Source organism: Phodopus roborovskii, unplaced genomic scaffold (genome assembly GCF_943737965.1).
Source record: "Phodopus roborovskii unplaced genomic scaffold, PHOROB, whole genome shotgun sequence".
In the NCBI taxonomy this organism is placed as follows: domain Eukaryota; kingdom Metazoa; phylum Chordata; class Mammalia; order Rodentia; family Cricetidae; genus Phodopus; species Phodopus roborovskii.
Genome location: NW_026126636.1, coordinates 9,562,821 through 9,579,009, shown reverse-complemented (window position 1 = coordinate 9,579,009; position 16,189 = coordinate 9,562,821). Strand labels below are relative to the sequence as shown.

Sequence of the window (16,189 nt, the reverse complement as noted above, 5' to 3'; positions counted from 1 at the left end):
CTTGCATGTAATTATTTGGGTGCTGGCTGGTGAAACAGAAGAAGACTTACTACATATCATATACATTATATATTATAATATATTTTAAATGTATCATATATTATAATATATAAGCATTACATTACACACATAACATGTAAATATATTATAAATATAGTATAATCATACAACATAATTATATACCATATACATTAATTACATACACAAATATTTACATACACATAAATGTTTCTTTAAAGCCCAAACACCAGGACTGGAGAGATGGCTCAGCCATTAAAGGCTAGGCTCACAACCAAAAAGAAAAAAAAGCCCAAACACCAGTCAGCTGAGGTTCCCACAGTGACTCACAAATTTCAGAGTCCCTCAGAAACCCCCACAGCCAGAACACTCTGGAACCCTACAGCATCCCCCAGGGAAGATGTCACAATGTTTCAGTAACTCATTTTACCGCCAAAGCCCAAACCAGTCCCAGCCCTCTCCCCCAACAGTGTTCCGACATAGTCACTGAGTGCCCGGGTGAGAACTCACAGGCACACTTCCGCCACACCTGGTTAGGACAGATCCAAAGCAAGGGGTATGGTACAAAAATAGTTTATTACAAAAGAAATCTGACCCAAACCTAATAATTTACATCGTGATCAGTGCTGCCAGACCCCTCTGCTCCTCCTGGTTCCTCGGGGTGGAGGATGGCAGGGGAGGGGTTGTCTTTCAGTTCCTCCACTTCTGGGATGGAACAAAGAATCAATCAGCTAGTGGATTCCAGACAGGGTACTTGGTGCCTGAGAATTGAATGGGGAGCTACTAGTCCTGGGCAAGGGGTGAGATCAGGGCCATCTGTGCTCAGTAGTAGGTGCGTGTGCCTGGTGCAAAACCTGGTTCTGGAGATTGGGGGGAAGCAGAACAAGTCCTCACAGGTTCCAGAAGAGAGGCCCCCACAGGGCAGGGACGCCCCTCCTCACGAGTCCGGGTCTGCCCCCCCATCCGTCTCAGCTGCCTCCTGGAGCTGGGGAAGGGGGTACCGGCTGGCCAGGGCTCCGGAGGACCCCTGGAAAGGGCAGGAAGGCAGGTGGAGATGCAGTCGGGAGGAAGAAGTTTTGGGGGGTCACTGGGAAGCCAGGAGGATCCTTCGGGGGAGACACTGAGGGTGAGGAGCTTGGTGAGGACTGCAAACCTGTGGAGGGAAGAGGGACCAGGGTTAGCGCAGGGAGAAGCCCGCTGAGCTGGCCCCAGGGTCCTGAAGGTCCCCGTGCAGACTCTCACCATTGGAGCTCACACGGCTGCTGCTCTCAGGAGAAGTGGTGGCACTTTGGTCTGGGGATGGGTCGGGCTGTGACCCTGAAGAGGTCCGAGAGGCCTTTCCCCTTAGGATATCAATGACCTGTGGGAAAACGACGGTCACCCAAGGCTATTCCAACCTTTATCCATTCTGTCTTTCCCCTCTCCCCACCTTCCTCCCTGCTGGCTTCCTTCCTTCCTTTCTTCTTCCTTCCTTCCTCCCTTCCTTCCTTTCTTCTTCCTTCCTTCCCTCTCTCCCTTCCTCAACACCCACTCGCAAACGTGTCCAGGTGAGGATATGCAGGCGCTTCCTTTGCTTTGTGACTCAGTTTCCCCTCACCGCCTCCCTTCCAAGCACCTAAGCTCACGATCCCCAACCCCAGGCCCGTGCACTCACCCTGCGGCTGCGCGCCACCATGAGGGGCGTGTCATTGTGACAGTTCTTGAGGCCGCTGTCAGCCCCGCTGCGCACCAGCGTGCGCACCAGAGGCAAGAGCCCGCGGCCAGAGGCCGAATGCAGAGCGGAGCTGCCCGAGTACATCTGAGCGTTCACGTTGGCGCCACGCTGTGGGATAGGACATTCCGGTCAGGGGCCACGAGGGCTAGTGGCCTCACCCGGCCTGGGTCAGCTGGGGAAGGGACAGGTGGTCACCACTGGAGCCCACATGGGTGATCAGAGTCTTGGCAGGGGGCTGGGGTCAAAGATGATGTAGGCCCAGCACTTGGAGAGTGAATGCGGGAAGATCAAGAGCTCGAGGTTAACCTGAGCTACAAAGTGAGTTCAAGTCCAGCCTCAGCTACGTGGGATTGTGGTCCAGTCATTCCGGGGCACAATCAGGAAGGAAAGGTTGCGGATAGTAGATGGGATGTGGACAGAAGGACAGAAGGACAAGGTGAAAGCTAGAAGCAGGATGGCAAGGTCATCCCAGGGAAAAGCCTAGGCCGGTAGGGGCGACAGTCGCTGTCTTTTGCCCTCCACAATATGGCCAACCAAATCTAATTTTAAAAAGGGGCTGGGCATGATGGCACACCCCTTTAATCCCAGAAGCAGAGGCAGGCAGAGCTCTATGAGTTCAAGTCCAGCTTGGTCCACAAACTGTGTTCCCAGGCAGCCATGTGGTGAGACCGTATTCAGAAACAAAACAAAATGAAACAAAAATTAAAAAATAAACTTGAGGGATGAAGAAATGCCTCATTGGTTAAGAGCATTGACGGCTCTTCCAGAGGACAGGGTTAGATTCCCAGCACCCACATGGCAGCTCACAGCCATCCATGTAACTACAGTTCTAGGGTATCTGATGCCCTCTCCTGGCCTCAGAGGGCACTGCACACACCTGGCACACAGACCTGTATGCAGGCAAACCAGCCATGAACAAAGAAAACAAAAACAAAAAAACCTAACTCAGTATGCCTTTAATCCCACTACTCTGGAGGAGGCAGAAGCAAGCAGATATCCGAGTTTGAGGCCAGCCTGGTCTTCATAATAAGTTGTAGGCTAGCCGACTCTACGTAGTGAGACCCTTTCTCAAAAAGAAAAGAAGAGAAGAGAAAGAAAGAAAAAGAAAGAACCTTGAATTTGCAAGTGAGATTTTGAAGGGAAGCATCAGAGCCAGAGACAGAGCAGAAACCAGAGTATGAACTGGAAAATGGGATCTTCGCCAGGAGCGGAGGTGACAGCTGGAGGCAGGGGGCGGGGTGGAGATGGGGGAGAAGCCAAAGATGGGTACGAACCAACAGCAACAGCTGCACCATGCTCAGACTGTTGTTCTCTACCGCGTGGATGAGTGGGGAGCGGCCGCTCTTGATGTCCTGCGGGAGGGCGGGTCTCTCAGTCACGCCCCTCTGCAGGCTCTGAGCATCCCTCCCTCTGGTCCAGCCTGTAGAGCTTTAGAGCCTTGAACCCTCAGCCAATACCCCCGCCCTTCGCCAGCTCCGCCTCCTAGGCCACACCTCCTCGGGCCAGGCCACGCCCCACCGCCCGTCCCCCCTGGCTCACCACTGCATCGATGTCAGCGCCTCGCTCCAGGAGCAGCAGAACGGCCTCCTGGCACCCGGTGTTCACGGCCACGTGCAGGGCCGTGAGCCCTGAGAGAAGGGAAACCGCAGTCAGGCCCCGGCCTGAGTTTGGACGGTGTCAATCTCGCCGTGTCCCCTCTGGGGACTCACCTTCGTAATTGCGAGCCTCCAGGTCCACGGAGCCCGGGGCTGCATTGTCCAGCAGGGCCTGCAGGCAGCTAGGGCTGCGGTGCTCACACGCCAGGTGGGCTGCGGTCTGGCCATGGCGGTCCAGGGCCATGGGGCTGGCACCAGCGGTCACCAGGAGCCGGACCATATCCGGTAATGCGGTGATCACAGCCAGGTGGAGTGGAGTCTGGGGAACAGTGACCGTGAGGGACCAGTCTTCCTGCGCATGCACCTAGGGTTTTCTGAGTCTACTAATGGGAGCCTCTGCCCTGGCTTCCAATTTAAGAGTCGGAGACCGCTGCGTCTACCTCGATGGAGCGAGATAGGGTGTCAAGGTGCCCATGCTGACCCCAAGACTGGCTCTACAGATGAGGATGACCTCGATTCCTGCTGTCCCTGCCTCCCGACTGCTGAGACCAAAGGACTCAGCCCTGGTGCTGGTTTGCTTTGTGTGCATGTGTGAGTGTGTGCGCCACGGTGCGGGGGTGGAGGACAATGGACAACGCTTGGCAGCAAGCTCCATTACCTGCAGAGCCATCTTACAGCCCGAACATTCATTCATTCTTCATTCATTCAGTGCCTTGCTGTACAGACCAGGCTAGCCTCAAGCTTTCCATTGTTTGTGTTCAGTTTAACACTGGGTGACAGATAATATGCTACCATGTCCAGGTTCACTGCCCAGTCTCTCTTCCCAGGACCCCTCCTCCCCAGGAACAAGAACCCGGAAGCCCCAATGCCAGGTTCCCAGCCCACCTCACCTGCCGCAGGTTGTTGTGGACATCTAATTCCCGGCCTCCCTGCTGGAAGAGGATGATTAACCGGAGGGCAACTGCCTTGTTGTTCTGGACCACAGCAATGTGGAGAGGCCTGAGGGAACACAGGAGCAATCCCTGGATTAGGGGCTGCTCACTGGACTCTTGACAGTGCTGGGCTGTGGGCAGCGCTTTGGAAGGATTTTCAGAGTACAGGCTTTTTGTTTTGTTTTCCGGGACAGGGTTTCTCGCTCTGAAGACCAGGCTGACCTCGAACTCAGAGATCTGCCTGCCTCTGCCTCCCGAGTGCTGGGTTTAAAGGTTTGCACCACCACCACCTGGATGAGCACAGCCATTTATAACCATCCCGGGACAGCCTGGATTGGTTTCCTCTGGCATCGTTATAGCTCCCATCCCCACCCCAGCTTCCACCTGCCCCGTTAGTCACTCACATCACAGGCAGAGGAACAGTTTCAGATATATCTTCCCTCTAAAACCCTCAGTTGATCACAGGCCCCATGTGAGTTATTAAGAAACTGGATAGTTTTTGGTTTTAGTGGAGCTAGGAACAAAACACTTCTTCCACTAGCTAAGCAAGGGCTACCACTGAGCCCCACCCCAGCCCCTCACTGGGGGATTCTAGGCAGGGGCTCTACCACTGAGCCACACCCCAGCCCCTCACTGGGGGATTCTAGGCAGGGGCTCTACCAGCGAACCACACCCCCAGCCTTCACATGATTTTTTTTTTTCTGACAGGGTTTTACTATATAACTCAGGTTGTCTCTGATCTCACTAACTGGCTGAAGCTATCTTCAACTTCATGGTTGTTAGTATTCAGACATCTGTACTGGCCTGTCCTTGGGGTTCTGACAGGATACACCCTCAGCTGCAGCCACCAAGCGCACCACCTGTGCACATTCACTATGTTCCCCTTTTAAAAGGGCCCCACCCACCGTCCAGTCTTCTCTTTATTTCTCTCCCTCTCCCCCCCCTGCTGCCCCTGTCTCCGGAGGCCAGATTCCACCTCCCTTCCCCCTTTCTATGATCCCTTTCCCTAATAAAAATCTCCTCTGCTTGACCCTGTCCCGTGGCGTCTGTCTCTCGCCCACGACAATTTTCTTAAGTTACAGCGGTAGTAATCGAATCCTCTCTCCTGAATGCTAGGATCACAGGTTTGAAACATCACAAACTGAGTGAGTGAGCTTCAGTTTAGCTACTTAGCTCAGGGTGGCTTCAAATGCAGCTGTCCTGCCTCAGGCCTCCAAGGCTAAGTTATTTTGTCATCTTCTACCATTTCCTTTGACAGCGACTCCACGCTCTCTGTGCCTGAGTCACACAGCCTTGTCAGGGTACTTGCCTAGGTTCTCCAGTGTGCCTGGAACGGTTTCCCTGGGTATGTGCCCCTGCTGGCAGACCCCTGCCCTCTCTCCTAACCCCTGCCACATCGGCCTCCACGTGGCTCTGTGGCTCATTGTGCACTAGTTTGCAAGCATGTGCTGTCTGAGTCCATCAGAATGTCTGTTTGGGGACAGCTTTCCCTGCCCGGAGCCCAGGGTGTACCTGACGGCAGGTGCGCAGTGACTCAGTACATCCTAATGGTCACCCCGGACGGACGGACGCTGCGTGACCCTTCCCCAGCCTTCATCTGTGAAATGGGCAGTGAACTCTGTCAGGTCTCTGCCATAGATCGGGTTCAGCATCCAGCTGAGGATGCCAGAGTTTCCCGTGCAGCACAGGCTTTGACCAAAAGGGAAAGGCTGGGCCCACATTTAATCCCAGCTCTTGGGGGGCAGAGGTGGGGGAATCTCTGAGTTCAAGGTCAGTCTGCTCTACAAGAGTGAGTTCCAGGACAGCTGCAGTCACATGGTAAAACCCTGTCTCAAAAAAACCAAACAGAATAAAACATGGTGGAAGGACCCACGTGGGACGTGGGTCCTGCCTGGCTCTGTGGTTGGATTTGGCAGCATAGATTGAACTCAGAGTGAAGGATCCATTCCCAGGCTCATAAAGCCTTCCGTTTCCCACAACCTGACAATTATCTCTGCTGGAGAGAGCTGCTCACTCAACGCTGTGCCCTCTGGTGATGGGAGCCAATGCCACGCAATGGGTGGGCAGAGACTGCTCATTGCCCTGCTTCCCCACTCCCCCCATCTAGGGAGCACACATCAACATCACCATTTCCTCCGGGATCCCCGAAGCCCTCTAGCACCCTCAGCATGCTCCCTTGCCCTCCTCCCGGGATCTGCCATTCAGAGCTGAGGGCAAACAGGAGCCTTGCATGGCTCGGTGCTTGAAGGCAGGGAGAGCAGCAAGCAGGCTGCACGCCCTAGTGCCAGAAGGCCTTTATCCCTGTGAGTGTGGTGTATGCATATGTATGTGTTCCTGCGTGTGCAGGGGCAGTGCACACATCAGGCGTCTCCCGCCTCTGTGCTCTCCACCGCACTGCAAGCTTTTAATTAACGTCTTTCTGCTATCAGACCTCAGCATGTCAGTCCCTGACTGAAGTGGAACTCACTACGGGAACCAGGCTGATCTCAAACTCAGAGATCCCCCTGTCCCTGTCTCCCGAGTGCTGGGATTAAAGGTGTGTACACGTATACCTGGCTTTTATTTGTTTATTATTCATGCATGAATGCATTTACTGTGTATGCATGTGTGTGCATGTAAGTGCCACAGCACGTGTGAGGAGGTCAGAGGCCTGCAGAGGTCATTTGTCTTCCTCCATCATGTGGGTTTCGGGATCAATCTCAGGTAACGCTTGCTTACAGCCCCCGAGCCATCTCACCAATCCCCCTCCCCAACTGCATTGATTTTATTATTTTCTTCTTTTCTGCTTTTCCTGTGAGTGTTAGTATTCAGGCATCTCTACAGGCCTGTCCTTGGGGTTCTGACAGGATACACCGTCAGCTGCAGCCACTAAGAGCACCACCTGTTTACATTCACTATGTTCCCTTTTAAAAGGGTCCTGCCTACCTCCCATCTTCTGTTTCTCTCTCTCTCTCTCTCTCTCTCTCTCTCTCTCTCTCTCTCTCTCTCGATGCTCCTGTCCCTAGAGGTCGGCCCCTAGAGCCCTTTCCCTACTAAAAAGCCCTCTGTCTCATGGCATCTTTCTCTCGAGCATCACTTTTTAAAATTACAGCAGTTAGTGTGGTGTGCATACGTGTGCGTGGAAGTTCTTGCACTTGTGTGGGCACACATTTGTGCACAGATATGCGTGTTGTCAGAAACTTCCTCCATCATCATGCTTCCCCCTTACATGCTTCCCTCCTTGAACTTGGAGCTCATTGGTGGCTAATGAGCCTCCAGGATCTTCCCACCTTTGCTTCCCAGCTGAGATTGTTGGCCTGAACTTTTCAGGGCTGGAGTCCCAAGCTCAGGTCCTCTAGGCTTGAGCCTTACCCACGAGCCATCGCTCCATCCCTGGTTGACTCATTTAAAGTATTGACTAGCCAGTCCCAGTGGCTGCACATCTGAAAGGAAGATGGGGAGGTTGGGGCTATCTTGGGCTACGCAGTAAGCTTCCCTCATCAAAACAATGCTTTTGAAGACTGTGGTGCTGGCACATCCCTTTAATCCTGGCACTTGGGAGGCAGAAGCAGATGGATCTCTGAGATTGAGGCCAGCCTGATCTACAGAGCAAGTTCCAAGATAGCCAGGTTACATAGGGAAACTCTGTCTCAAAAAACAAAACAAAGTAAAAAATGTTTTTGGTGTGCATTACAACAGAGCACCTGTCTAAAATGCCCCAGTGAGGGGTCTGGGGCTGTGGTTCTCTGGTAGAGCCCTTGAATAAAATCCCCCAGTGAGGGGCTGGGAGTGTGGCTTAGTGGTAGAGCATCTGCCTAGAATCTATGTTAGGAGAGGCAAGACTCTGGGTTCCATTCTCACAACTCAAAAAAAAAAAAAAAAAGTTTCATTAATGAAGATCTTTCTCACGCGCCAACTGCCTCTTATTAACCTTTTATTAGCCAAGGCAGAAAGGTACAGTGATCACCTCGCCACATTATTCCCAGGGAGCGCTGAAATCTCGGGGTCTGAGGGGCTCGGATGAGGGGGGCTCATCCCACCAGGAATGCGCCCTAGACAGCAGTGCTCCCTCGCGAAGGCCTGGGGCAAAGTACCTCCTGCGTGAGCCTGGCTTTTTCCTTTTCGAAACAGCGCGACAGGCCAGGGCAGACTACAGTGGGCGAATCCCTGAATCTGGATCCAGATATTGTGAAGCCGATTGGAATCGAAAACAGTGGGTGAGGGGCGAACCCTGAGCCCCGTCACAGTTTGGTTTCCGCTGAATCCCTCTGCAGCATCTCCGAGATGCTCAGCCTGCCAGGGTCCCTCCTGGCGCAGGCGGGGTTAAGCGAGGGCAGAAGGGAGCGAATGATTTCAGAGAAACCGTCCAGGCTTCAGTTCCCATAAATGCGCGGGCCGCAGGGGGTGGGGCGGGGCTGGAGGAAGTGGGGACGGGAGGGGCGGCCCAGCCCTCGGACTTCCAGTAACAGGTCTGCGGGGCGGGGCTGGGCTTCCTGCTCCCGGGGGAGGGAAGCCTGGCCAGCTGGGGATGTACCCCGCCAGGCCCTGGCAACCCAACTTCCACTCTCCCAATGGGGGAGGAGAGAGACAGAGCCCTGAGTCCTCCAGGCTTGGGGTCCCTCTTGCATCTCACTGGGCTCAGCCTCAGCTGGCTACTGGTTTCCCTATCCTCGCTTCCACACCAGGGTCTTTTTTGGGCCTCAGAAATACACTGCCACAAATACACCCCCACCCCCAAATGGCCCACCTCTCTTCCCTGTTCCTTGAAGGACACAGGAAGATAATACTCCACTCTTTACCTCTTTCCAGGCCCTTAGGCAGGAAGCTTCACTAGCATAGGGGACCGCATTATTATAGCAGGGGACTAACCGAGGGCCATGACCCCTGAGCCCCTCCGCCAGCATGGCCTGCTATTCCGTTTTGAAATTCTTTTATTTTTTTTAAATGCATAGAACCACTATGGTTTTGTTTTGAGACAAGGTCTTGCCACCCTCCATGCGGCTGCGATTACAGGTATGCACACCACCGGCTGGAAAAAAAATTTTTTTTTTTTTTTTTCGAGACAGGATTTCTCTGTATTGCTTTGGAGCCTGTCCTGGAACTCGCTCTGTAGACCAGGCTGGCCTCGAACTCACAGATCCACCTGGCTCTGTCTCCCGAGTGCTGGGATTAAAGGCATGCGCCACCAACGCCAGGGACAGGCTGAAATCTTAATCTTCTAGAACAAACGACTGAAAACCCGTGTAGTTGGTCCTGTGTATGAGACCTGTGTAAGTGCCAGGTCCCCAAACAACGTCCCCCATCCTTATTCCCCTTGAAGATGGAGGAGTTCCCTTACCCCAGTTCCTGCCCTGAGACCTAAGGCAAGTCTCTTGCAGAGAGATTTGCAGTTCCTGACTTCTTTGGACCCCTGGTGGCCTTACTCTGTAGCCCAGGCTAACCTCAAGCTGGAGATGACCCTCCCTGAACTTGCTGGGGATATTAGGAATTTGAGCCACCATGCCGGCTTTTCCCCACGAGATTCTTGTTTCCTGAAAGGAGCCAAACCCAGCAGACGACAGGCCTTTGGTCCTCTAGGATTCAATCTTCGGGTCCCCAGGCCAGGCCTCCCTGTCCTGCCCTCCCCCAGCCTGTGTGAAGTGTGGCTGGTGGCGCAGGCAAGCTGGGGTTTGGCCTGCTGCCCATTCCGGTAAGTCTCGGCCCCAGCGGAAGGGGTTAAGGTTGGAGGGAGCGCCGGAGGGAGTGCAGGGTGCTGACGTGGGGGAGGCAGAGCAGCTGGGCTGCGGTCAAGTTCTGCGGGAAGGGATTTCCCCAGCCAGCAGCTGAGGCAGAAGTGTTTGCGTTGGGCCAGCGGGGGGGGGGGGGGGGGGGGGGGGGGGGGGCCTGGGAGAGGGGGAGGGGCTGTGACTGCAGACTGCGCCCTGCTACCAGACCACAGACAGCTAGCTCACCCCTGGGGACAGTTACAAATTAAACCTCTCTCCGCATTTGGCCCCCGGGCTGGGAAACAGCTCGAGTTTATTCTTTTATGGACCTCTGACACTTTCTCCTGCCTGAACTCACGTGGTAGCCTACGGCCTCCCCAGAACCGCTCTGTTCAAACATTACCTACTCAAGTACGGAGCGCTTACTGTTTGCCCAGCCCGGTTCTGTGTGTCCTTGTGTATACATCGTTGTGAAAGGCCTGGTTTCCAAACAAAGACCGAGGCTCCGGAACATCCAGCCAGCTATCGAGCCCTTCTCTGTACAAACAAGCCTATTGATCCCTTGCTGGGGATTCCAGACCCCAAATCAATTCCCACACGTGGGTTCCTTAGAAAAACCATTTCAGCCGAAGGATAATCCCACTATGTGGAAGGCTAAGGCAGGAGGATTACTGTGAGTTATAAGCTGGCCTCCATAGTGAATTCCAGGCCACCCACTTCCAGAGTGAGACCCTGTCTCAATTTAAACGAGAAATCTGGACATGGTGGTGCAGGTCTGGATCCCAGCACTGGGAGATGGGAGAAAGATCCATCTAGGCTAGGCGATGAGTTCCAGGCAAGCCTGGACTCCTTGCGACCTTGAGTTTATCTTTTCCAAAGGGGTGCATACTTGCAATTCCTGTTTTTACCGAGAGGGAGACTGAGGTGCAGAGGAGGGAGCAAGCCCACAGCTGAGAAGGAGGCCCAGCTTCATTGAACAACAGGAATCAATTGCAGGGGGCGGGGCGTTCATTACATGCTCCGCCCAGGTCTAAACCCTCCTGTGACCTAGCAGATACCCGAGAGATAAGTCAGAGGGTTGGGAAATCAGCTCAGTGGGCTATGGCTGTGAACCAATGATGTGGACTAGAATAGAAATGATCCAGGACTGGGAGGAGGCCAGGCTGCCGCCTCAAGTTCACGAACGTAAGAGTACACACACCCTGAAAGCTTGCTTGCACGATGGGCTCATCACACAGTAGCAGCAATGCTAAACAACATTCAATGGCTTCCGTGGTGTTGGGGGACAGAACCTGGGCCTCCTCTGTGGTAGACAAACAAGCACTCTCTTCCTACTGAGCTACATCCCCAAGCTTTCGGTTTGTTTTCTGTAGTCCAGGCTGGCTTTGAATTCGTGAATTCTCCAGAATTCTCTACCCTCAGCCTCCCCAGAACAAGATTTACAAAGTGTACATCACCACCCCCGAAGCTCCAGCCAAAGTTTACTGAGCACATGACATATAACACGCCAGACTCGAACCTCTCATGTGTGTGTAATACCTTCAGAAACTCAGCAGATAAAATACAGTTCCCAGAGCTGGGTGTGGTGGTGCACACCTTTGATCCCAGCGCTCAGGAGGTGGACGAAGGTCTGTCTATGTAAGTTTGAGGTGAGCCTGGGCTACAGAGCCAATTCCAGACCAGCTAGGTCTACACAGTGAAACCTAGATTAAAAAATGGTGTGGGGTCTGGAGAGATGGCTCAGTGGTTAAAAGCAATGGCTGCCTATAGATGTTCACAACTATCTGTAACTCCATTTCCAGGGTATCTGGGTCTTCTTCTTGCCTCCTCAGGCACCGGGCATGCACAGACATTCACACAGACAAAATACCTATGTATGTAAATAAAACTTAAAAAAAATGAAAACAAAGAAAGATGCATAGTTTCTCGTTTTTAGATTATGATAAAATTGAGAGGTTGGGGTTGTGGCTTCCTGTTAGAGCAAGAAAGGAACGTGCACGGGTTCAGTCTCCCACTCCCACAACAGCCCTACCTAGCCAATGAGTGCTCTTAAGTGACCATTTTCCATGGGAGGAAACCGAGGCTCAGACTCAGCGAGCCACAGAGGCAGATCCTGACCCCATGTTGTGGAGGGCTGGACTCCATGCTGTCACTTACGTGTCTCCATCCTCATCTGCGTGGGTGGCCAGGGCAATGTCAGCTGAAAGGGGGTGTTCCATGGGGTACATCCTGGAGTAGAGGTGTGTAGGCAGGTTCAGCAGCGGAAAGGGGGGTCCCACCGTCGGGGTAGGGTAAATGGGCATCAAAGGTCCTAGGCACAGCAGAAAGAACAGGATGACTCGGGTGAAGCCAAACCCACAGGCCGATGGCCAGGCTTTTTAATGTGTATAAAGATTTGTTCATTTTTAATCTTTCTGTGTGTGTGTGTGTGTGTGCACCCAAGTGTATTTATGTGCACCACATTTGGGCATGTGCCCATGGAAGCCAGTAGAGGGCGCCAGATCCCTTGAAACGAGAGGCCTTAAGTCCCCCCACAATGTGGGTGCCGAGATCTGAAGACAAGTCTACTCCAAGAACACTAAGTGCTCTCAACTGCCTAGCCATCTCTCCTGCCCCAAAGTCCCTTTTCTTTTAAAGATCTATCTCTAGTTATTACTTTCAAAAGTTGTATTATTTTTTAAAAATGTGTATGAATGTATTATGTATATTATGCACCTTTCAGGTTCTGGGCAAGAGCAGCAAGCGCTCCTAACCACTGAGCCATCTCTTTAGCCCCCACCCCTCTCTTGAAGCACTGTGTCACTGTGTTTTAGCCCAGACTGGCCTCAAACTCATGGAGATCCTCCTGCCTCAGCTTCCCAAGTGCTGGGATTACAGGTGCTCATCACCACGTTTAGCTATGCCAGGTTCAGTTAGTTCCTCAAACTCGGTCCTCCAGGCCCATGACAACGTTGTTGTTCCTGCCTTCCCCTCTTCCCCGAACTCCTGCAGCCTTTATTCCTCACCCCTAACCCCTATCCCTCATCCCCATTCCCTCCTATGATACTGTTTCCTCTCTCACAAATGTCTGGCCTCCATCCATCCACAGAAGCAGCCCTTAAGGGCAGAGAGAGAGAGCCTGTCACCACCCAGCAGGGGTACTCCAGTTACAAAGTTACACTGTAAGTTCACAGCTGAAGGGAGCAGCTGATAACTGGGTATGCATAAGCACACAGGGGGTCTGGGGAACCAGGACAGTCAGAAAACTTGGTCCCAGATCACTTTTAGATGGAACTGTTGGGAAGGACAATTGCAAAGCTGGGAAAACAGAAGCCAGGGATCTCATCAGGCCCAGGAGGGCCTCCTGTTAACGCAGCTTGATGCTGATGCCCTCCTGATGAAGCATGGTTGAGAGGCTAGAAGCTGAAGAAACTGAAGGCCCACAGAAACAGTTGTCAGCGGCTCTGGGGTATCTAGCAGAGAGTACGGTGGTTATTGCGGGGATGCCCCTTCCTTGATATAAAGATTGGGGAGAAGGGTACCTGGCTTCCTGCCATCTGAGCAGTTTTGGGGTTCCCTTTCTGCAATCCCTTTCCTTGGACCTAAGTCTTTCCGTTTCCAAATTCCTTAGCTGTGTTTCCCTTCTTAGAACCTTCTGTCCCCAAGCCTGCCCCAAGGGCCACCTGTCCTAAGACACTTGTGAGCACACACAACTGGCCGTGCAGAATGCTGGCTGTTTGCTGATTCCTCCAAACTTGCAATATCGGGGTGTTCGAGGCTCTACGAGTCATCATCGCTTAGACCCATGCTCCAAACACGGGGCTGGTCAGGACGCTAATGCCTTTCTCTCAACCTCTATGCCCCCTGAAATCTTGGTTCTCAAGACCCCTGATCTGTTTCTATGCCCCTCCATATCTGCATACCAGAACCCCAGGTTCCAAGGCCCCGGTGACAATTCTTCATAGTTCTTAACATCTGAAATTCTGCATCTCTGAAATGCCATGGGTCCCCATATCTGCGCCACCGGACACTTCCACCCAGGCCATTTGACCCTTGGGCACCCCTCTGACCTCCAGCTCTTGGTACCCTCATGGCTGAGCCCCAGGGCTTTGCAACCTGTTTCCTAACTATTTCGGGGACGCTAGCTTCCATCCCAGAGTCCCAGCTACCAGGAACCCCATCTATTTGTGTCTTATGCTCTGCTGACCTCAGGTGGCCCCCACCCGGCCCTGGCCCTCGCGGGGGAGGCTACTCACCCTGGTAGTAAATCGCCTCCGGCCTGGCCACGCCGTGGGGGGGCCCAGGGACAGCTGGGACGTCGCAGCTGCTGCGCAGGGGGTCCAGGGGTCCTGCGGGGGCGCGCGGGGCTGCAGGCTCCGGGGACGCTGGGCGCAGCGGGCGTTTGCGGAGTGGCAGCGCGGCGCCCAGGGCGCCCTTGGGCCGGGTGCGCAGGTCCACGGGCCCCTCGTCCATGGCCCCCGCGGGGCATCGGGGCATCGGGCCGCCCGGAGACGCCGGGGCGAGCGGCAAGCTCGGCAGGCACGGGAAGGCGGTCTCGCCAGGCTGCGGGACTTCCCCTGCTGCTGACTGAACTGAAGGGACTTTTGTCAGCCGGGGCGGCGCCCGCCTCCCGCCTCCCCGCCCCCGGGCCCCCAGGGCCACCCGTCCGCCCCAGGGGTTTCCTGGACCCGCGTCTCGGAGGCGGAGCCGGCGCTCCTGGTCCCCACCCGCCGCTCTGCTCAGCGTGCCTCTCTGGCCCGGAGCTTTGGTCCCAGAGACACTCTCTCTTTCTCTCTGTCTCTCTCTGTCTCTCTCTCTCTCTCTCTGTCTCTCTCTCTCTCTGTCTCTCTCTGTCCCTCTCTCTCTCTCTGTGTGTGTGTGTGTGTGTCCTCCCTGTCACTGTCTCTCTCCCTCCTCGCTTTTCTTAGACTGAAGCTCATGTAGCCCAGGCTAGCCTCGGCCTGGCTATGTAACAGAGCAGAGGGTTCTCTTGACCTTCTGATTCCACCGCGAGTGCTGGGAAGACACCTGTTCCGCTGGGCCGTGGGTTTTCTCTCTCTCTTTTTTTTGGATCAGGATCAGGGATCAGGTAGCCCAGGCTAGCCTTGAATTTACTATGGAGCAGAGGATGACCTTGAACTCCCATTCCTCCTGTCTTCCCTCCCCAAACCTGAGGCTGTGGACCATCATTATCAGGCGCGTTTTTCTGTTGTTTGAGCAGGGGCCTCTTACATGCCAGCGATCCAAGCGTCTCAGCCGGCTCTGTGGTCCCTGTCTCTGAATCTCATGGCTGTGTCTGGCTATCAGAGTCTACATTTGTGAGCAGCCTCCCCTCTTTGACCCTAGTACCACAGCACCATCTTTCCTTTAGTGTTTCTGAGTTTGTTTTAGCCACCTCCCCCTGTCCCAACCCTGCAATTCTTGGAGGCCACAGGGATCCTAGGACACAGGTTCGAATCCTGATTCCTATTTCTTCTTGGGTGACCTTGGCCATGCACCCCCCCCAGTTGTTTCCCTTCTTCTTCTTCTTCTTCTTCTTCTTCTTCTTCTTCTTCTTCTTCTTCTTCTTCTTCTTCTCCCCCACCCCCCTTTCTGCAATACAGGCACTTGTGCATAGCAAGCAATTGTCCCGGCACAGAGCTATTATGGGCCCAACCTTCTCTTTGCTTTCCAAGCTTTCTTTCTAAGCTGCCTAAGCTGACCTTGAGTTTGCTCAGTAGCCCAGGACGCCTTTAAACTTGGAATCTTCCTGCCTGCTTCTTGAGGAGGTGGGGATGGCAGGGTGAGAATGAAAGCCCAGCCCAGGGTAGGGACTGGCTTTGGGCTGGTGCCCAGGAACTAGCCGCTCTCTGCCTTCCTTGTGCCTCCTGGCTTGCAGGGCACGAGGGTGGACGGGTGTGTGTGCAGGAGAGCTTCAAATGTGTCTCCTGCTGGGTCCCTGCACCCAGCCAGAGGCCTCAGAGGAGAAGTTAGCGCGATGAGTCCAGATACAGAGGCAAGAGACCTGCAGACAGGATGGCCACAGTTAAAGAGGTTGGGCCAGCAGGAGGCAGTTAGGGCTCAAGGCCCAGCACTGTGGGGCTTGGGGGTGCAGGCTGACTTCCTCAGCTGCCCCCACTTCCCTTCCCACCCCGAGGAGGGGCTGACGGCTGGGGAACAGGCCGGGCTGGTTGGGGCCCTGACTCAAAGGCGCAGGAGCCGGGGAGGCGGGGCAGAGGCTCAGCCTCCTCGGGGTCCGCCCCGGGGCGGGGCCGCAGCTCGGGGCTT

General features: G+C 54.2%; 1 protein-coding gene across 1 annotated transcript; it reads right to left on the bottom strand.

The window, feature by feature from the left end:
• Positions 1-575: 575 nt before the first annotated feature.
• On the bottom strand, positions 576-14,591 carry Bcl3 (BCL3 transcription coactivator). Its single transcript, XM_051207602.1, has 9 exons — positions 14,179-14,591; positions 12,101-12,254; positions 4,218-4,326; positions 3,442-3,646; positions 3,272-3,360; positions 3,007-3,084; positions 1,673-1,840; positions 1,261-1,378; positions 576-1,171 (listed from the first exon to the last, which is right to left on the bottom strand). The coding sequence occupies exons 1-9, from the start codon at positions 14,417-14,419 to the stop codon at positions 987-989; spliced, it is 1,347 nt and encodes a 448-aa protein (XP_051063559.1). The 5' UTR covers positions 14,420-14,591; the 3' UTR covers positions 576-986.
• Positions 14,592-16,189: the final 1,598 nt, after the last annotated feature.